General features: G+C 43.2%; 2 protein-coding genes and 1 non-coding gene across 5 annotated transcripts in view; 1 reads left to right on the top strand and 2 right to left on the bottom strand.

The window, feature by feature from the left end:
- Window positions 1-8161, bottom strand: part of EEF2K (eukaryotic elongation factor 2 kinase) — a 35846-nt gene extending 27685 nt beyond the window's left edge. For 2 of the 3 annotated variants that reach the window (XM_087733406.1, XM_087733408.1), the window contains exon 1: window positions 5224-5361. The gene's annotated coding sequence lies outside the window, so the exon portion shown is untranslated. Of the gene's footprint in view, window positions 1-5223; window positions 5362-8064 lie in introns of those variants that run through there. The other variant, XM_087733407.1, reaches the window with a different exon arrangement.
- A 971-nt stretch (window positions 8162-9132) lies between these two features.
- On the top strand, window positions 9133-9214 carry TRNAL-UAG (transfer RNA leucine (anticodon UAG)). The gene has a single exon. It is a non-coding gene; the product is annotated as a tRNA-Leu (tRNA).
- A 1623-nt stretch (window positions 9215-10837) lies between these two features.
- LOC104015053 (putative short-chain dehydrogenase/reductase family 42E member 2) lies at window positions 10838-21473 on the bottom strand. Its single transcript, XM_009467748.2, is given in 12 exon segments — window positions 10838-11086; window positions 11702-11775; window positions 12886-12949; window positions 13628-13693; window positions 14710-14847; window positions 16087-16169; window positions 17632-17707; window positions 18683-18801; window positions 19461-19518; window positions 20519-20614; window positions 21134-21383; window positions 21385-21473. Coding segments are annotated over 12 exon segments (1362 nt in total).
- Between the last annotated feature and the right edge of the window lie 432 nt (window positions 21474-21905).

The following is a 21905-nucleotide window of genomic DNA, read 5'->3' as shown; positions in this document are numbered from 1 at the left end:
ACAGTGTTTCTCTCTAGCCCAGGCTCCCTTTCCACACTGCCAGGATATTTCCTGGATACTCTTGCACTTAAAGCTCTTTTTTTTTTTTCCTCTGAACTCTTGTCCTTTTCCTGCTGAGCACACTTGCATAATCAAATACATGTCTATGGAGTTTTCTAGCTATCAAGGAAGGTAGGAACAGCCAGAGTGGAACAGGTCCATGATTCATCTAATACCAGCTGCTTCAAAGAGCAAATAAACCTTCACAGAACAATAATCCATCCCTATTCACATGTTTTTCTAATTGCTGATAGTTCACATTTTCTGAAACTCTGTTCTCATTAACTGCACTAAGTCTAGGTTTCAGTGTCATTTTGTGAAGTCTCTAACACCTGTCTATGCCAAATTTAATGACTTCCTGTAATGCCTTTAATACCCAATCACATCAAAAGCTCAGACCACGCTGAAGAGAACACACAGACTGAAGTGAAATGACCTTTCTGCCACACACTTTTGTTAATTATTTCTTCTATTGGGAGTACAACAACATACAACTGATTCCCCTATGACTGTATCCTGCTTGGAGCTTTCCAGGTCACTCCACTGTTTCCTGTTGCATTTTTATTCAATGCTGAGGTCAATCAGCAAATCTGATCACAACCAAGCTGACAGCAAAGAACAACCTGACTCATTAAAACTCACCAGGAGAATCTAATGCCTCCGCAAGAACCCAGCAGGCATCCACAGAGCACAGCTTCTTCCACACCACAAGTATGCGGTGAACTGGGGGCAGGTCTGTAGAGCAGCATGGTTGGTCTCAGGGAGCAGATACCACCAGTGGCTGTGCTCTGTTCTCCAGTTAAGTTTCATGCCCAAGGAGTTTAATTTGCAAGCTCCGAGACTGCTTTTCAACATGAATCAAAGTACAATTTACTGAGATGATCAGGAGAGTCACTTCAGAAGCGCTTTTCTGATCAGAACAAAAAGCCAGCGTAGGCTTACCCAGGGGAAGGCTGGAAAGGGACAGACACACAAGGGACTGGGCTACTGCTTGATTTTACTGTACGTTTTTCTCCTTAAAAATAATAAAGCAGATTTACAAACTACACCATGACTCTTAAACCACTATCAGCGCTTAAGGGTATTTTCTTTGAAGCAGTCAGAAACCAGTAGCACAAGCACAAACTTCCAGGCCCCCCCAAATTAACGGGAATATTTTTCTCCTCATTTTAGCTTTGATTATTCACATTGTTCTGCCGCATGAAAAACAGGAAGGGGTTAGATGAATGCAAAATAATCATCCAAATCTTCATACAGATTTAGCTGAGTTTAAACAAATATTTGCTGGCAAGTCTGCTGCAGTGCATTTTGCTGGCTCTTCAGATGGGTACTGTGAGTGTATTACAATCACGTCTGCCTGTTTTGTTCTTGATTAGAGGGCAGAAGCAGACTACGCAAAGCAGCCTATCTTGATTTGTTTCACACGACATATAGCTTAAAATCCTTTTGGTCCTGGAGCCCTGAAAACAACAATTTGAGCTTACAGAATATTGCACTTAATTTGTTCTCAATATTATATAAGTATGACCCTCCCTTCCCACATCCATCTAACGGAAGTATCATCTGTTTTACAAGCTAGAAAAATGAGATGTAGGAATGATCAAAGCCCTGGGAAGAGGTGGAAGTCTACCTAGGTACTTTGAAAATACCTGCACCTACAAAATAGAGGATTAGTTAGAATTTTCAAAATTTGGCCCAGACACTGGCTATGCAACAGCATCAAACTTAAAGCAGAGACTTCCAAGTGTCCCATCAATTGCTTAGTTCTAGAGCAACCTCACCCAACCAGCTAAATCAGGGATTTTCACACAGCCAGCCTAAAAAGACAGCTATAAACCAAGGTTTTCAGCTTTGCTTCACTGTACTTCTTCAGCTCTGTGCACATTCAACTTTCTTTCTCCATTAAATAGTACCAGATAATTACACTCCTACAGCAGTATTCATCGCTGCAGACCTTACACCACAGCTACTGAGAGGATGGTCACCACAGAAACAGTGCCGTAACGTATGGCAGGTTTCACCAGCAGCATGACGTTGTTGGTTACTGCCTTTCTGATGGAGGTAGCATTCCCACAGCTCAGCTAGCAGCACAGCTAACACCAGAACTCCACCTGCATCAGGCAGCATCAGCTACAGCTAACCACTGCTGAAGGAGGTCTGAGCCAACTCATCTGACTTTGCACTGAAGCAGCTTTGGAGCGTTCATATAATCTGCTCTTCTAGCAAAGACCACGCGAGAGCTGTCATTTCTGGGAAGAGGCAGTAGCGCAAAACTGGAAGGGGAAGGTATCCTCAGTTGCCACTACCATTTTTACTGCAATCGTCTTACTGGAGTCTAACGAGCATCTGAGAACGTTACTCTCTACAGCTTGTCAGCACACACAAATAGCAGACGTAAAATGATGCTTCAAGTACAGGACTATCTCCAGGATGTACTATAGCACTAGACTAGCCTCAATGCCCACAGCTGCTGTCCTGCACTCATTTCTACTACTGCAGTCAAAGACACATCAGCAGATCCATCAGGTCTGAGATGGTCCAAAAAGAAACAGCAACAGGAATGCAGGTTTATGCAGCAGTGACTGCCAACATTCATGATTTCTGTGACTTGCTGTGTAAATGGAACATTATCACACAAATCAGTTTGTATTTAAAGCTAATGGTGTTTATAAAACTCTGCCAGTTTTTCTTGGAACCATACTTCTTGTAAAGGACTTGTGGTGTTTACTTTGGAAGTGTATTTACTAAAAACCATCCTCACATAATATGCTCTTTAAAACAGAATTCAATGACCAAACTTTAAACTCTAGAAACACTGTTCTAAACCTTGCAGTTTATTTGACCAAAAGCCTTATAAAAAAGCCTGAGCTTCATCCCAAGGCTTATATTCTGTACTTCTGCATCATGGCATAAAGCCGTACTATCTAGGAGCCCCCGCTTCTATTGCTGCTACATTTTCATTACTTAGTCTTTAATATCCATTACAGCAGCTTTCCTAGGGCTAAGCAGCGAAGAGAGACAGACTGCATGGAACCTAGCCTGCAACCCTACATTATCACACACGACCTGTAATTTAAACACTACCCTCTCCAATCTACTTTGAAAATGCATTCCATTTTTTTAATCAACTTTGTACTATGTGATTCAAAATGAAGATAATCTAAAATACAGACAGTTATTACATCTGCTCAAGTCTCTATTATTTTTTGGGCTCTTCCAATGGCAGTCTGAAGTATTTTTCTTTCTCTTGCCTTTATATCCAAGAACCACACCACCAAGAAGGGCAGGTGGGTTGCAAGGACAATCCACTGTGCTGCCAAGCACAGTGCATATGCAAACACAGATAAACAGAGGGCAAAATTCACATCACAGTGCTGGTAAAACACGACTTGTTTCTTCTTTCTGTAGGGTGTCTGTCGTTAAGAAACACGCCTGGTTTGTCAGGACCCTTGAGCAAGACCCCACAGCTGCCTCAGCATTGAAACCTGCCTTAATTCATCCCAAAGAGCTGAATGATAGCAAAGCTCTACTCTAGTCAGCAAAAGCAGGGACGACTGGAGCACCTCCAGCTACTTCTTGGTGGCTGTTTCAGCTCAAACACAGCCCTCTGCACCACTTCAGCAGAGGACAGGGGAACAGGAACTGCCCTAGAACAGAGGAAGCAGAGAATGCTTCTTGTAGAGAACCATTAGAGCAAGAATGACCCCCACCTCCCTGGTATAATACTAAATCCCTTTTGGTTTAATACCACATCAGCCAAAGCCATCTAGCAGGATACCTGTAACAGTAACAAGCAGTTTTTTCTTTTAAGAGATAAATCGCTTTTTTCAGATTAACATTCTTTTAAAACACAGATTTGAAATTTAACCTAAGCAACTATACAGGCTGTGCACCTTAACATATTGTTATCATTTTTATGAAATACAGGCACAAAGCCACATAACATGGTCCAGAACAACCGCACTGCTACATTACCATCCTGTAGCACATTACAGAACTACTGTGCTTTCCAAACACCCAACCAATGCTTGTGAAGCAAACGTCTATTCTCATCTGCACCGTGCACCGGCAAGAAAACAGGTTTAGTGAGTCAAAGTAACAGCTCTGATAAAAAACGAGATTAAAAAACCCAGAAACGTCTCAACTCACTGGCTACCTTTGACAAACCTGTTCTTACCAAGTACAGATCTTCTAATGAGAAGCCTTTACTTCAGCTCCCTTCCAGTGCATCACTACTGCAAACGTCGTGGCAGAAATCACATCCAGTTTGTCTGCAAGCACAGCTGGGGTAATGCACTGCATTAGCCAGAGTGTTAGAGAACAGCGATGCAAAATTCGTGAAACGAATGGGAGAGCTTGTCTGCACTAGCACAGAGTATGAAGCGTTTGAGACTCAAAACCCCGTGCAAGGAAACACATTGTGGCTTTGAACATACAAATAGCTTTTCGAGTTGCAAGCAGTAAAGCACAGAAATGACCCTTCTGAGTCAAGTCCACCTTTCTGCCAAACACACAAATGACTACTACGTTAGCGGTACCCAAAACACGAGGGTATAAAACGACAGAAAAGGAACTTTCAAGATAACTTTAAAATGTCCTTCCGTTGCCATTAACAGCTCTGTTATTTCAACTGGCTTTAAATACACTGAACAATTGCCTATCATTGATTTTTTTGTAAGCATTTGGTCAGCACTCCATGCTGTTAATCAGCCCCATGCTTTATGCATACGGAGGCATTTGAAGAAGTACCCAAATATGAACAGCCCTAGAGGCCGTTGCGTACTCAGCCAGCCCTTCACCCCGCCGCCCGCGCCGCACACGCCAGCACCCTTCTCCTCTTGGGCTGTTCCAGTTAGAAACAGGATTTTGGGACTTTTAAACTGGGCGTGCCCTAAAATGAATTGCACTTGCCTGGAAACATATATGGATGAAACTATTATCTCCAGGCCTAAGAGCAGGAGTGTTGCCCAATACAAAAATATCAGGTTATTTTTAGGTCGCCGCAGAATCTCACGGCTTGGCCGCCGGCCTTTTACAGGCTGTAACCGCCAAGTTGTTCACCATTTTCTGTAATTAAAAACGCCCGTTCCGCCCTCCGCGCTTCACCCCGCCAGCAGCCTGGCGACAGCTTCCGCGGGCCCGACCTCCCGCCGGTGTCGGCCCCCGCGGCGGGAAGGCACCTACCGGGTTAGCGCAGCCCAGACCCGCCGCCCCGGCCGCTGCAGACCGCTGCCGATGCCGCCGATGCCGCCGCCCGGCCCAGGGCAGGCGGGCGCGCAGCCGCCCTGCTGCGGGGAGGCGGGCAGCGCAGCCGCCCCTCACCTCCCGCCGCCTTCCCGCCCACCGCGCGGGCGGGCGGCGCCTGACGCTCGCCTCAGCCGGCGCTTTGCCACCCGCTCGTAGCCTCACCCCAAGCGGCGGCGGGGAGCGTCCCGGGCACTTTATTCCTGTGAGAAAAACGTTGAAAATTAGAGGAGAAAGCCCCCGATTAGCGGCGTTAGAGACGGGGGAATCCCGGGCGAGAGGGAGTACGAGGGAATGCGGCTGTGCTGGAAACCTGCGCGAAGCCAAGTCTCCCGAGCGCTGCTCACATAGAGCGGTATCCCGAGTTTTCCTTTCATTTCTGCTTCCTGTGGGTTTGGAGCCGAAAGGTGGGCTTCCCGGGGCCATGGCAGCCCCCCCGAGGACCCCAGCCCTGGGGTAAGGCAGGGAGCAGACACAGGCAGCGACCGTGGGGCCCTTGGGGGCTCTGTGCACTTCAGGTTGGCCTTTTCAGTTACTAAATTGCAGAGTGCTCAATTTCCCCATGAGAAATGGCAGAACTATGCACCAGATTTCAAGTTCCAAAGGCTTCAGATTTCCTCAAATGACCCACATTTTTCCTAAAACATTCGCTTTCTGAGTTGAAAACACCCATGTTTAAGCTTTTCCTCAAGCTTAGAATTTGTGGAAAATTTAAACAAAACTCCTTACCCTTTTATGGGTTACATGGAAATTAAAGTAAATAGGTTCTGGTTTAATTGTATTATTTGGCAGCCTGCAAAGAGTCTGCCACTTTTACTGTTGTTGAATCTCTTATTCATGTAAATAATCCTCATTAGTGCTTTTCACCATGCGAAGGGGTTACCAAAGCGAGACTGGAAGATGTGAGTATGTCCTTCGTGACAGACGGACGGTCTCTTGCGGCATCACAGACAGAAGAATGCACAATCCCTGCGCTCTCCAAAGAGGGAGGGAACACAGAAATGCTGCTGCAACACTAGCGCTGAGATAGTCTTCAAGAGGAAGATTACTAATATTTAATTAAAAACACACAGAGCAAATGCTCTGACTCTCTGCCAGGAACACCGGCCTGCCACCACCACTACTTACATAAATTAAACTGTATCTTAGCTTGGGGACTGGAGAAAGCAGCATGTGCGTGCAGGAACACCGCCTGCGATTTCAGGGTACCTGTAATTTTGGCAGCAATTTCCAGCTCTATGCTGAGCGTGCAGCCCTCATTTGAGAGTGTAAAGCAGAGACTTGACTGAGCCCCCATTTAATGTTGCTTCCTGCAGCCACATTTCTGGGTAGCCTCAAATTCCTGCAGAGTTTAAGCTCAAATTAAACACATTTACAACGTTTGTGGATTGTGCAGAATACCTCTGAGGTCCTATTCATCTCCCAGCTGCAAATCACTGTTGTAAATATTAGCAACCATCGAAAACTGAGCACTTCTGCACCATCAGCACCACAGTTTGCATCTCCCCGTTGCTCATTCTGCAGGCAGCCCAGCTGAGCACCCTGTGGAGAGCAGCACCCGGCACGGCTGCCTCACAGCAGGGCCTGGGAAGAGGGCAGACTCATCAAATTAATTCTGAAGGCCTGGTGGAAGCCAGATGCCTGGTTCCCACTGAATGAAAATGTGTTGATAAAGGTTAAAAAAAAAAATCACCATCTGCAATCGTAGGGTACTGATAGCAGTGGAATACTGTTACCGGTGGGATATGTGAGCACAACTGAACAAGTCACAAGAGTAACTGGCTTTAAACTCATCTAAATACACAGCACTGTTTTGGACTAAAAGTGGCATACGGCTGTATTACACTATATATCCTCATGGAGAGCGTTCTGCTGTATTAGGAACATAGGTTATACCGTCTCAAGCTACGCATTTCTCATGCTTTTAAATAAGCCAGCTCCGGTACCCTGACGCAAGGGTGTACTTATTTTCGGGTTTCAGCCTGGGGCGTCTCTGTAACATTTTCTCAAAACGATCAGTGATGATGAAAAAGTGTTTGATGAAATACTAAAAATGCATATTGAAATTAGATATTAGCCCTGACATGCTGCATCTTCTAGTTTTAGTTTTCTATTTAGATGTTACCTACTATATCCTTAACTCTTAAGGAGTTTGATTCACATTTATTTTTTGTTTGAAAATATTAAAAATTAAATCTAAAATGGCGACCTAGGAAATTAGTGACCTGCAAGTGTAGTATGTTACTCTTTCATTTAGTATGCTCTGCAATGCATATATGTATTTTTCCTAGAGCACTGAAGCTTGTAAAGTTCCAGTATGCTCGTGTTAAATGAGGTTCTGTTTAGAAATTGCTCTTCTAGGGAACTGCGGTTTTTGAAAGGAAAAAGGAAAGCACACCCCAGATAATACTAACTTTCAGAGCAATTTTGCTCTGCATTCATTTGAAAATCCATATGGAAAACTGCCTGTAAATAAATGAATTCTCTCAACACTTTGTGCCTACATACCCCTACAACAGTCCCTTCTCATAAGGTCAGTCCAGTTGGTCATAAACCTCACTTCAGCCATATGGCAGGTGCGGATAATGCGCACGCATTAAACCTCCTGGCACACCAGTGCATGACTTCCTATAGGAAGACGCGCAAGGGTAGACATAATTTCTCTGTATTGTTTTAAACGCACAGCATTTAGTCCTGATGGTTTTAGCTCCGTCCACAAAGTAATGACACAAATTCCTCCTGCAGGCCTCCCAGAATAAGGGAATTCGTCTTTCTACTCACCAGTGACAGCTTGAATCTGGCTCCGGTTGCCAAACCCAGCTCCCTCATTGAGGTGGACAGGAAAATCGCCTGCTTACACCATGCCCGAGCTCAGCAGCAGCAGGTAAGCGAGGCACCAGCACGGCAGGACGCCGAGCTGCCTACGGACAGCCCTGGCCACCAGCTGCGCTTCGTACCAGCCTCTGCAGCTCCACGTTGAGCAGAGCAGAGATAAAGGCAGCCAGGGGCCTCCCATTTCGGGTGGGAACGGTTCAGCTGAAGACACACTGCCATGCCAAGGCAGCAGCTGGCTGGGAAGGTCACCAGCCCCGCAGCAGCGTGCGGGCAGCGCTGGGGTGGGCCGGGGGGCTGCTGTCTCCCCGGGAGAAGCTGGGAGAGAAGGGGGGGGGGGGGCAGACCGGACCCTCTTCTTGGCAGGGAGGTGCGTGCAGACGTGTGCTTGCGGCTGCGAAGGCACCAGCGAAGGGCTGCCCTCGTCCCTGCGCGGCCACGGCAAGGACACCCGCGCCGCCGGGCAGAGCCCTCCTGCGGGCAGGCCGGCGCTCCGCCGCCGCTGCTGCTCTGGGAACAGACCCCCCGGGCAGCGCCTCGCCGAGGTGCCGGCCTGTGCCTGCCGCGGACAAAGCGCCCCGAGGCGCAGCGGGGCCGGCGGCGGCCGAGGCCCGGGGGCGGGAGCGAGGGCCGCGCTTCGGCCTCCCCGGGCGGCGCCCGTGGGCCCGGCCTCAGCGCGGGCGGCACGCAGGCCACGTGTGCGGGCGGCGCCGGGCGCGTGGCAGCGGCGCCACCTGTCGGGCGCGCGCAGGGCGCGGGAAGGCCGCGGGGCCTGGGGCGGGGGGGTGGGTCCCGGCGGGGCCGCCGGCAGCCCGGGCCGTGGAGCCCTCCGCCGGCGAGACAGGGGGCTGTGTCTGCTGCAGCGGTTGCGTTTCCCGGGCAGGGAGGGCGCCGGCCGGCCGTGCCGGAGGGCCTTGTGGTAGCGCAGACACAGGTGGGCAACATGCGGGGGTGGGTGGGGAGAGCGGCGGCGCCGCCCCCCTGAAAGAGGCCTGACGGGCGGGTGAGCAGCCAGGTGGTAGCGTGGCCGAGTGGTCTAAGGCGCTGGATTTAGGCTCCAGTCATTTCGATGGCGTGGGTTCGAATCCCACCGCTGCCAAGCTGTTTTGTCCCCGCCGCGGCGGCGGCTCCTTTTCGCCGCCCGGCCACCGAGGCCGCGTTGGCGGCGAGCGGAGGGCGACCTGGAGGCGGTGCGGACCGGGCCGGGTACGGCGCCCCGCGGCCGCTCGGGGTGGGTGCGTGTTGGGGCTGCCGGTCACGCACGTTAAAATCGAATTACAGAAAGTCGCGGTACGTACTGGGGAACGTGGCTTCTCCCCCTTGCGCGCCTTTGGCTTAAAAATAAAATCAGAAATACCGATTTCGGCAGTTCTGCCGTCCCGTGCTGCGTTCGAGTTACTGCGCCCTCAGCGTGCAGGCCCTGCACCCGGCCTGTGCTGCCTGCCCTGGCCCGGGGCAACTGAGGTGAGGTCTAAGTGCTCTCACCTTCTCCAGAATTCTCAAATACACCTATCACTCCCCACCCCGACCTTGATTCCTTTAGATCTCCTGTCTCATCCCTGGTACTGTCTCCCAAGCTTTCTTTTTCTGCTCGTGTCGTGCTCCTGATTGTTCCCTCCCCGTGTTACACGCTGGAAAAGGTGCAGACGGGAGGGAGATCCCTGCGATAAATCGCCAGCACGAGTGGCGGATGGGAGGGAGCAGGGCCTTGCAGAGCTCTGGCCTTGCCCCTGTTGTTCAGGCCCGTTTTAGCTCAACAGTAATTCAAAAAGGACATTGTTCACTTCAGCTGCTGCAGGGATTTGCTCAGTACAACTGCTATACTTCAGAAATCAGGTGCAAAAACATAGTTGTACCTAAAGTTCAGCTGATAAGCAACTAAACTTTATTGTTGGTTGTTGTCCTCAATAACTACAGAAGATAAAGGAAGCAGTACAAAGATTAGTGCAACCCATAGTGGCAGATTCCTCTACTGTGATATAAATGCACTTAACTCATGTAACTTAGTTAATAACTCCCAATTTAACTAAAATACACAGTTTTGACTTGTGAAAAACCATACCAGCGTGTACCCTCTAGGCCTCCAAGCTGCCGCGCGGTGCCGTCGCGGATGGCTCTGCACCCCAAGGGTGGGGCGGGGAGCGGGTCTGGAACAGTGTGGACAGAGGCACAGGACTGACTTCAGCAAAATTTTGAGTACGCTTTTATTTTCTCTCATATGCAGTGATACAGCTAATTCACAAAAGAAATTCACACAGTGTGAACTCCCTCTGTACGGCTGGTATCTGTTATTTACAGTAACCTCTTCTGTCTGTCCCTTTGCTTGTTCCTCAGTTCCCCAAGGTAGTGAGCCATGGCAGCAGCTGTGGTCAATCTTTTTCCTTATTTTAGCCATTTTTCTCCACTGGTGAAGCACTGCGGGCTGGCTGTAGCTCTTGCTCTTTCTGCAGGTTCTCATTTACTTCAGCAATCACTTTGGAAAGTTGGGGTTTTTGGTGTGAAATAAACAGAGACAACAATCTTGACTCCAGTGTGTTTCAGTGATTTGGCCGTAATTGTTTACTGTATTTTAATTTCTCAAGTACAGCTACTGATACGTTACAATTTTGTTTTTAAATCTAAAAATAACTGCCTGTTTGTTGCACTGAGGCCAGTAACTATTGTGGAGATTAGAATGAGCCAGGTAGCAGTACTGTGACCAAGTAGGTGCAGTTTATGCAAGTCAGTGTTGCGTTTCTTTAAAAAAATGCAAAACTGCAAGGCCATCAAATCTTAAAGAAAGAAAGATGAAGCTTAAACTGACAATTAAAGAAAACAAAACTTTGAGGAAGATGTGATGATTCTGGGCTTCTGGTCTGGTTTTAATGTAATGGTCCACGGAATCAGCAAATGCAAACTTCTCTGGGCTGTACCCCAGCTGACTCCGTGCCTTGTCTATTCGAAATGTATGAGTTGTAGAAATGTTCTGTACCTATAGGGCAAAAGAGTCAACATACATACAAAGATATGAATACGTAGGAAATTGGAACAAAGTCTGTAAATGGTAGCAAAGACACAGTTAAAGGAAATGTAAAATAAAAGACCCCCACAACATTGTATCAATTGACATCACATTATTTTTTAAATTGTTCACTCAAAGGAGAATCTTGAAAGCCCAAAGAGGCAGTAAAAGCTGCAAAGCAGAATCTTCCAGTCTTGAAAACATCCATAAAAAATGTTCTGCACTCTTGTTTATGTACCGAAGGAGGCAGGTAAAAGCCATCTCTTAGGTGCCTAAATATCTTCAGTAATTAGGGCCCAACTGACCAGCCAAAGCCGTACAGGATACAGGGCCTTGGAAGGAAGGAGCTGAAGCAGCCTCTCACAGACTGCAAGCATAAGCTCTTACCTTTTCAAAGATTATGGTAATGAGCATAATATGTTGCCTAAAATGTATGACGCATACATCTGCCCTGGAAACTGGAGGCTGAAGTACTACTGGGTGGATTTTACTTTCTACTGACTTAATCTTAAATCATACCTCAGTATTAACATGTATGTAAGCATCCTGTGAGAATTAAGGGGAGTTTACAAACACAGACTTTACCTCATTTCTGGTCAGCAGTGGGGACAGTTCAACAAATGGCTTCAGCATCAGGTGAAGGTATTCCATTATCATGGCTGCATAACAAAAGATCTCTACTTGAGGTAAGAATAGTAAATTGCTATGCCATTATGACTTCGACATAGCTCGCACCGTATATGATCGTGAAGGATAATCACGTGCCTAAGAGCTCAGGGCACTATTACTAACATCAACAGGACTACTTGCTCGCAAGGGGTTGGATTTAATATTTCAGTCAGCCTGAGTTAGGGTGCTTGTGTGAAAAGGGTTTGGAAGGTTGTTGACAGGTCTAGTGAAAAGAGCACGAGACTTCATAAAAAATGTGATAACAAAATACTCAAAGTGGGATTCTGTCTTAGCTGCACATGGGGGTTGATTCTGGAGAGACCATGGGATACAGGAGAACAAGAAATTTACCCATGCAGCAAAGCAGATACTCTCCCGCGTATTTCATGAAGTCATGGATTTTGACATTTAACTTTTTATATTTTTACCATTAACTCCACAAAGTTATACATCTGTTAAGTCCTACATAAAACCTGTTTTTGTGGGACTTAAATTTAACAGATCATTCTGGTTTCAACACACTGCATAGAGCTGAACTTCACCCCTATCTGCTGCACACGAGGTGAGCCCACAGCATATTATTCTTACACATTAAACTGAAAATTGTGGGCAAATTAAAAAAACCCCAAACATCTTACGAGGAGCAGCTGAGGGAAGTGGGGTTGTTTAGTCTGGAGAAGAGGAGGCTGAGGGGAGACCTTCTTGCTCTCTACAGCTACCTGAAAGGAGGCTGTAGCGAGGTGGGGGTCGGTCTCTTCTCCCTAGTAACAAGCGATAGGACGAGGGGAAACGGCCTCAAGCTGCGCCAGGGGAGGTTTAGGTTGGATATTAGGAAAAACTTCTTCACCGAAAGGGTGGTCAGGCACTGGCACAGGCTGCCCAGGGAAGTGGTTGAGTCCCCGTCCCTGAAGGTATTTAAAAGAAGGGTAGACGTGGTGCCTGGGGACATGGTTTAGTGGCAGACTTGGCAGTGCTGGGTTAACGGTTGGACTCGATGATCTTAAAGGTCCATTCCAACCTAAACGATTCTATGATTCTATTACAGTTAGGAATGAGGGTAGTGTGGACAGGAAAGAGAAATGTTGATAAAATATTTTTACCTGATGCATAAACTAAGGAAGTAGGAATACGTATCCATGGTTTACTGCAACCTAATCTTTCAAACTGAAAGAAATTTAAAAAAACAGTGAAAAAACCAGAAACCTCAAACAAGTTTTAAAGTTTTGATACAGAAGATATTTGTGGAAATATTTACTGATAAAACAGAAAAATTCATCACTGCTGTTACTATTTGAGTTTTCATTTTTCAGGAGATTCCAGTTAAATGTCACATACAGACCCTATGTAATTGTCAAGTGTCAGTCTTAAAAAAAGGAAAAAAAAAAGTTTATACTAATCGATCGAAATGTCATGGTGTGCTGATACCTAATTTAACACTGTGACATATTTACGGTTTTCAGCCCATTGTTAACGATAAAATGATCTTTTGAAAAGAATGTATATTACAAATTAATAATTAGAATTTATGTTTTTGTCCATCCAAAATAGCCACTGTTAACAGATACATGCCCAAGAAATGAAGATAATGGCAACTCAAAAGAGGATACTGGTTTAGGTCGTCCTTTGGTCTCAGTGAAGACCATTGCTTTAATGTGATATTTTAGGTATGCTTTGTTACAGCGCTAATCACACTGAACTTCAAGCAGGAATTAAACTCACATATCACAACGGAACGCTTACACCCAAAGCAAACATACCAAATGTAACCTGCACACAAAAGCTGGACTTGTATACAGTTCAAGAAATTAATGTATTTGGAGATAAAGTATATATCGTACGTACAAGTGGAGTTAACCACTCAAAAAGGTTGAATTTTTCACCATCATTAATGAAATACACCTGGCCACTCTGTTAAAGAGGTAGAGAAGAGACAAGTTAGGAACAATAACACTGCATATATATTGACTTCTTTTTCTTTATCTCACTCCTTATGAATAGCTTAAGAATAATACAGCAATGTAAACTATGCAAGGATGTACATACAAACCAACAAACTATCTACATGTGTTTCAATCAGTTGCACTAATGTGTGCAATGAAATTGGTGGACAAGTGGTTTATGTGATTAACATGCCTTGGTATAGTTTATTAATTACAGATGTGCCTATACAGAATGGCTATACTGACTATACAGAGATTACCAAATGCACTGAAAGTGGTGCCATATCTAACTTGTGCTGCTAACACACATTGACCAAATGGTGGGACATGTGCTGCTCTCAGTCTAGTTAAGACTCATGGAAATCCATAACGCTCCATCTGTGTAACCAAGACGTAAGTTACCTTTTTCCTTTTTGCTTTTAGCGTTTTAGAAAAAGTCGTTTAATTTATTTTGAAAATCTTTCTAATATACTTTAAGGGTAGTGCTTCTAGGTCAAATAAAAAACTGTGTTTACAAGGAGGAAAACAGTCGCAACTATTTTTGAAATCAATGAACCCAAATAAAATGTGCTTTTATTTGCATGTGGTATGGGAAGAACTGATTATCACAGTTCAGAACATGAAGTCTGGGTCTATATACAGGGGCACAGGGGATAAATCTGCCTGAACTTCCAGCTGCATTTCCGACACAGCAAACATTCTTTGCTCATCTTCCAGAAATGGCAAATATTATATTACAAAAATGTAAAGATGGAGTTCTTACAGAACTGAATATTCCGACTCTTAACACACTGCACAGCCAATGCTGCCAGGTCCCACACTGTTCATAGCACATTTGTCAACTAAAAACAGAGACAGCAACATAAGCTACAGGACCATAACATGTACATTAATTACTGCTACTACAGTAGTTACTATCGTACAGGATACGGTGGCAGGATCCACTGTCAAATGACAACTGCGGTGCTTTTATTGTTTACTTACAGCTATGTAGTTCTTTTCAGGGGTGAGAGCTTCGGCAGCTAGAATTTGAGCTTGTACAAGATTCTCTGCATGCACCCAGTTCATTTTAGCAGAAGGATCCCCAAACTTGAAGCTAAGTAGCCCTCTCTCAATGTTCTTCTGTAGACAAAAACAAACATGAAACCAAAGCAGAATGGGTTTTAAAATGAGGGACAGTGCACTTTCTTGTCTAGCTAAATGTAGGTTTGTGCGTACTTAAAAAAAAGAATCAAGAGAAGTGCAGAGGGCTCTAAAAATATTGCTCATGAGGAAGGATCAAGGAACATATTGAACAGAATACATCCTGAATTTACAAAAAATACAAGTCTATTCTAAGGATAAGTAAAATATTGTATGGAAAGGTAAGATACGGTTCTGAATGGATCACAAGTATTCACAAAATTGGATCAAATTTAACAAATAGCTTTGGCTGGGAAAAAATGGAAAGTAATGCTAGGTGTCACATTTTTCATTTAACAGATACATTTTAGAAACTGCAAAATGTGACCGCTGTATAATGCCTTAAAATGGGCTCATAATAAATAAGCTTAAAATCTTAAACAGAAATTGAAAAATACTGTATTTTTTTGGGGGGCTAAAGAAAACATCGCAAGTTTAATTAAAATGACATTTGTCATTCTTAAAAATTACTTTATTTAGAAGATGATAAAGTATATTTTTGCTGACTTCAATATAATTCCCTACCTCAGCCAGAAAACGAAAGTATTTCTTATGTGGTGAGCTTGAATCTATTCTTTCCTCAAAGCTATGCGTAACTTTTTATTGTACTGATGCTTTTAAAATAACTGATTCATGTAATTCTACAGGGATCATATTCTAAACACTGTACTAGGCCTAGTCCTACAGTTTAAACTACAGCAAGTGCAAAAGAGTAAAAGATGAGCACCTCAGCTGTTTGCCCTTTAGTAACCTATTGTACCAGAAGGTGCTTCCGACTCCTTAACATGTTTCATTGGATAGTGAAAGCTGTTAATAGTTGAGACTGGAAATAAGATATTTTGCCGTATCTCTTTTCATTAATATTTTAAACCATTTGGTGTAAGTTGCATGCAAACAGACATTTGAAATATCATAGATGGCCTGAATCTTATAATTATACTAAGCATTAAATTATAAAGCTGGACCTACATGTGTTTGTATTTCAAAAAAAGGCTTTTTTAATGTACTATACGTTCTTTACAGATATAGTGCCTGTTTACAAAAGTTATAATATCCTTAACAGACAATTGAATTGTTGAATTGCTGCCCAATAAGAAGGTCAGTCAATTTATAAAACAAATAAGTGATGCTGTTGTATATCATAGAAAATTCTGCAGATTAAAAAATTAAAATACATACTGCTAGCCTTGGCAAGTGTCTTTGCTCTTCCGGTCCATAGATTCCTGGCGGGCGAAGGACACACGTATAGAGTATTCCACCTCCTAGAGGAATTGATAAGACCATTCTTAAGTGACTTTCACATGACTACGTTATATCTTTGTATGAACTGAAGACGGTGGCAGCAGAACTTGCTCTGAAATAAATTAATTTCATCTTAAAAAATAATACAGAGGAAAAGGTGTTGAATTAGTAGCTGGGTATTAAGTTGGCAGAATCAGAACATGCAGAATAGCAGGATAAGATTCAGAGAAGTCCTGCCAGCATAGTCAGAGTCTTAGAAATTACCAGATATTTCAAAACCTCTTTCTAACCAGTCCTTTGTCTCTGTGCCAAAGCAGTGAATGAACGTGCCAACTGTGGTGATGAACTGCTGAAGTGAGCAAGTTATGGGTAAGAAAGTGGAATGAAAGCCACTAATCTCATACAAAATTACTGATGGGAAAGAGTGACTCACTAGCACTACAAGGTAGAGCTGAAAGGTTCTCAACAGTAGGCACAGCCAGCTCCCACTAGAACTGCTGTGGCAGCTCCTGATAACTTCAGTGGGAGAAAGTAAGGACCATCACAAAAATCCAGTCACTTCCCAAGTGTATCAGTTGGCTGTCTCATCATCTGCTTATAACTGTTCTTAACAGTACTTGAAAACATGCAAAATACTCAATCCTGCTATGGCACGGGATCAAAATGGGATGTTTGGAACGATGACATTCTAGTTTCATTGAGAAATGCAGAACTGTGTATTGCTCCTAAAATGAAGAGGGTCTTTGATGTGAAGAGCTGCTGAGAAAAGAGGAAATAAGGAAAAAGCCCTTTATTTTTGAAACTAATTCTATTGGAATGGAATGCCCATCAATGACTTTATATCTCTTTATAGTCCCCTGCAAGTATCAGGTGAAGAGGTTCTTTTCTGTAGGTTGTCTACAGCTAAATTTAGCTCAGTATCACTTGGTCACATAGAATCATGTTGCACTTTACATTAATTTGTTTTGCACTGGCAGTTATAGTATCTCACAGGTGAGCTTAAGTATTCAAGCGTATAACTGGCTTCCTCAACGTGGAAAACTTTGGGAAGCACTAATAAATAATTCCAGGCTGTAGTATCAGGTGGCTTCTTCAGATTTTAATATATAACTTGGGGGGGGGGGGGGGGGCGGGTATGTGTAACAATTTAATCAGCATTCATGTTTTACTTATGTTGCATAATACAGTGACATTAAACACTTGTTTTTGTTTAATTTATAGCTGTCTTCATCTTTTCAATTAACATACTGAACTCATTGCTACCATGCTAAAACCTTTTGCGGACACTGTGGGAACTTAAAAACAAATAAAAGTGATTTTTAAGTGAAAACCTTTTAGTTTGTGAGAGGGGGTAGATAGCTCGATTTCGTAATTGCTGGACAATCTTCTCCCCTAAGGATTGATACAGGATATAGGATGTTAGTGAGGAACAAGAAGAGGAGGAGTAAATTCCACTATGAATTCATGCTAAGACAAAAGTACCTGCTAGTGGAGTTCCATTAGCTGCTAGTACCATTTGTTCTGCAATTGATTTGGTTCTGGAATAATGATCAACATGCTACAGAGAAAAAGCAAATATGTTTTTATCTGTTCTTGAAATGACAGGGCAGAGGGGCATCTCTTCTCCAGCAATTTTTACTGAACAGATGGCAACAAATACCTCAAAATACAGAAGCCACAGGGTATTAGTTTAGGATAAAACACATGCGTATTGCTAAGGTAAGCAAGCGTTTTTGTTTATGCAAATCCAGTTAATTAATTTCAGCACATTTGAGAAGCAATAAATAAATGTATGCTTTGAATGCTGCCAAGAATGTAATTGATCACTGCTTTGTAATCTGGATTTCTTTTCCGGGTAACGGAAAAGTCAAAAGCCAAGTTTTGAAGACATTACGACTGGTCTGAAATATCCTGTTCGCTTTCTTGTGGCACTGTACCAGAGAAAATATTGTTTGAAATATTATTCAAAATATTATTCAATATTTTGTCTATCCATCCTTACTTCTTGAAAGACTGTGAAGTACTTGATGGAGAGAGGAGGGACACAAAACCCAACTGTGTATGCAAAGCACCCAGAAGTACTTTCTCCTTTTTAATTAAATGCAATAAAACCATATAAAAATAGGCTGCTTTTCCATATCAGCTCTACATTGAATATACGTCATCTTAAATAAGGGAGAAACAGAAAAATCACATAAATAATAAATGGCTAAAGAGGCACCAAGCCATATAACACAATCCCTATGGCCAGGTGGAATTTCATTAATGTTAATGGGACACTGTACGAGTTATTTTCCAAAATCAAGGCCTTGATAGGAAACAAAGAAATATATACTGCAATGTACATAAAACTGATGTGTCAAGGTTGTGAATAGGTGAATAGCATCACGAATAGAGCGTAAAGAGTTTCTTTCTTCTTTCTTGTACCTGGATGCTGGCATCAGGCAAAATATGGTCATGAAAACTCCAGGCTTTTTCAGAAACAAGAAAGTAAACAAAGGGAAAACTTGAAAATATAATGCAACCAAAATACCTTTTCAATTGGAAAATATGGCACAGTTTCCTCATCACCATCTTCAATAGGAAGCCCTCCAAACACCACGTTTACTGTACTGGTGTATATCAATCGAGCGATGTTCCTTTGTTTGCAGGCTGCGGCAATGTATAAAGTAAATTAGTTTAGTGGAAACCGAAACAATATGGAAAAAAATTTTGTATGACCTTTTTCTGAGAAACTGTCAAATCTTAAAAGAGCAAATTCTTCGAGTTTATGATTGGGTGATTTAAGATGCAAAGCATATTTGAAGGGAAGACATCAGTATAGAACCAAGTGCTCTATAATCTGGCACATCCTAATTTGGATGTTGTAAGTGAAGGCTGTGCCCCTGGGAGGGCTGCTGCCAGCCGACGGAGATGGGCTTCAGCTCTAGCCAGGCAGGTGGCTGGACCTCCATCTGCTTCCAGGGCTGCCCACTACCTGTGCACAAGCTATTAGACAGCAACGAGGTTTACTGCTGCAAAATACGCATGGAAATAGTTAACTCCTTACATGCATACGGATTCTGACATCAGGTCAAACATGGTTATGAAAAGCTGAAGTAGTTGAACTACAGTGCTGGCTCTTGTATCACACCCCATAGCAGAATCAACCATAAAAAAACCCAATGACATGCTGCCTCATCTTCTGCCAAAAATGTAAAGTATTTGGTAAAAAACTGTGTGTGCCTAAAAAAAAGCCAACTGGCTTTTTCTAAGTGATATAATATTCTGATATGCTATACCAACACCCAATGGCAAGGTTGGATACATACCATCAATGATGAGTCTTGTTCCGTGAATGTTTACAGTTTCAATCTCTTCTCTGTGCAACTAGGAAAATAAAGAAATTGTGCATTTTTGAATAATAATACATTTTAAATTCAATAGGGGGATGTTATAAATGTCCCTACGTAAAGGTAATGAGTTTAGTGCTTTGATTAGAAAAAAGATCATTTAGATTGCTGTTTCAGACTTCAAGAAGTCAAATCATTATTTTTAAACTATGCCTGTGTTTTTCTTGTATTTTTACAGACTAGCCTGCTTGAAGCAAAGAGAATCACAGTGCTTCTGAACACACATTTCCAGCTATTATACATCTCGCAGCAATATGTTAAATATCCGTGTTTCAGTAGCACTTCAGTGACCAGCTGCCTCTACCCAAAGCAATTCCAAGTATACTTTGCTCAATTGCAAACATCTTTGAATGAGCTATTCTATCCAGCTAAGGTAATTACTGAAGTTCCTTTTATTAAACAAGGTAAGAAAGGCCGCGTGTGTGTTTGTAACTCTAATGATAAAAATTGTGTCTCAGAGTCCTACATCAGGTACATCCTTACAGCTTTTTACCCAATGGCAAACAATTAAGATTTGAAATACAGCCATTGTTATCATTTGGTTATATAAAATAATTTATAATTTAGTTCAGGTTTTATTCCTCCCAGTGACCTTACACCTAGCAGTTCCATGTGAAGGGTTTAGGGAAGGATCAGGGGTTTGGAGGGAACCTGCTTCCCTTGTCTTTCCTTTTGTCCTCACACTATTTCAGAACTCTTCAATGCCGTTTCCAACTCAAAAGCCCTCCCAGGGCGCTGGTGGAGCCTCTAATGGGGAGGAAAAAATTTCACAACTAGGAACACAGTACTGTAAGCAGACTGCTTGCACCTAGCACACCAGTTTGCACAGAGCAATTTACCGAAACGGCATGGACGTGGATCCAGGCTTTCAGGATCATTTGAAGAAATAAAAATCTAACATGCGGTGTTACAGCATCAAGTCTCTCATCCTCAGTGTGGGCAGTCACACAGAAAAAAACAAAACTATTCGGACTCACTTGCTCTCTTCCTGACATTCCATATGAAGCTACATGAAACACACAGTCAGCCCCTTCACAGGCTGCAAATATGGCATCATAATCCCTGACATCTGCCTGTAATACATAAGAAAAGATATTTGGACTTGAAATCAAAGCTGCAGGTTAGCATTTGTCATATAGCGAGTTAGCACAGAGGAAATGCATATATATATATATATATATCTCATTGTACTTACTGCACATCCTGGGACTGAAAACCAGGCCCATTTCAGTACTTGCTGATAATCATACTTCCATAGAACTCAAAGGACTTTAAGAACATTCATTACCCCTTATGTTCATTCTACAGGTGGTTACACTGAGGCACAGATGAGGGCAGTGACAGGGTCCTGAGGAGTGCTTCAGAGTCAGGAGTTGAAGCGGGTACACTGTGCTACGCATTACAGGTTTCATTCTTTTCCTTATTTCAGATATACTAAAATCCGTTGACAAAAATATTCACACAGTTAAAACGGTTATTGCAATTTGCGCTAATTTGCAATTAGGTATTTGGGTTCTGTGAAACCTGTGAGGACATTATGGAAAAGGCAAATGAACTAACTTTGAGAGTTGTGAAAATACAATTTATCATACCTGGATACACACTACTCCATTGGGAATTTCCCAGATAGGCTTGTGGATGTCATACAGAACAACAGAAGCTCCTGCGTTGGCAAGAGCACATCCCAGCTTGTATCCAAAATAGCCTCCGCCTCCTGTCACCACTGCTCGCATACTTTTTTCGCTCAGTGCTCCAGCATTTCCGTTCACTTTGGAGTTAGGGGTTTGGCGCCAGGGTGTTGCTACCCCACTCAGTATAAGTTTTTTGTCGGCGAAATAGTCTTCTGTTACCGAAGCCATGTAACAACTTCTCCTCCATGTTGAAAATTGCTCCATAGCGCTCCTGGATGCAGACGATTCCAGTGAGTTTCATGTTAACGAGCTCTATTCACAGCAGCAAAGTTTTACTTTAATGCAACCTGTTTAAGAGACATGAAGACAAAAGCAAAACACTAGCTACAAAATTGACAGCTTTCAAAGATTTCTTTTAAAAGACTCGTTTAAATTTTCTGCTTAGATTGTTTCAAAGTTTGTTTAATTGTAATTTTCACATTTTACAAATATTTAAAACGCCTGTATGCTGTATTAAAGACAGCAACCTGAAAACACCTAACAACGGTTGCATGTTTTGGACTAAATATTTATTTGCAAGTGGTATCCAGAATAATAAAAGAAGAACTAAAAAAAAAAAAAAATTCCCTAATGCAGAGAACGTGAATTCAGATGCTTTCCACAAGTGGGTCAGAATTAGAATAATAGTAAAGACCATAATTTTTTATTAGCAGAAGAGAAGTTGCTGCCTATG

The sequence above is a fragment of the Nipponia nippon genome, unplaced genomic scaffold (genome assembly GCF_047370975.1).
Source record: "Nipponia nippon isolate SJK-2023a ecotype South Korea unplaced genomic scaffold, ASM4737097v1 scaffold_5, whole genome shotgun sequence".
Lineage (NCBI taxonomy): Eukaryota > Metazoa > Chordata > Aves > Pelecaniformes > Threskiornithidae > Nipponia > Nipponia nippon.
The sequence above is the reverse complement of the archived record's forward strand: the minus strand, read 5'-3'. Positions and strand labels throughout refer to the sequence as shown.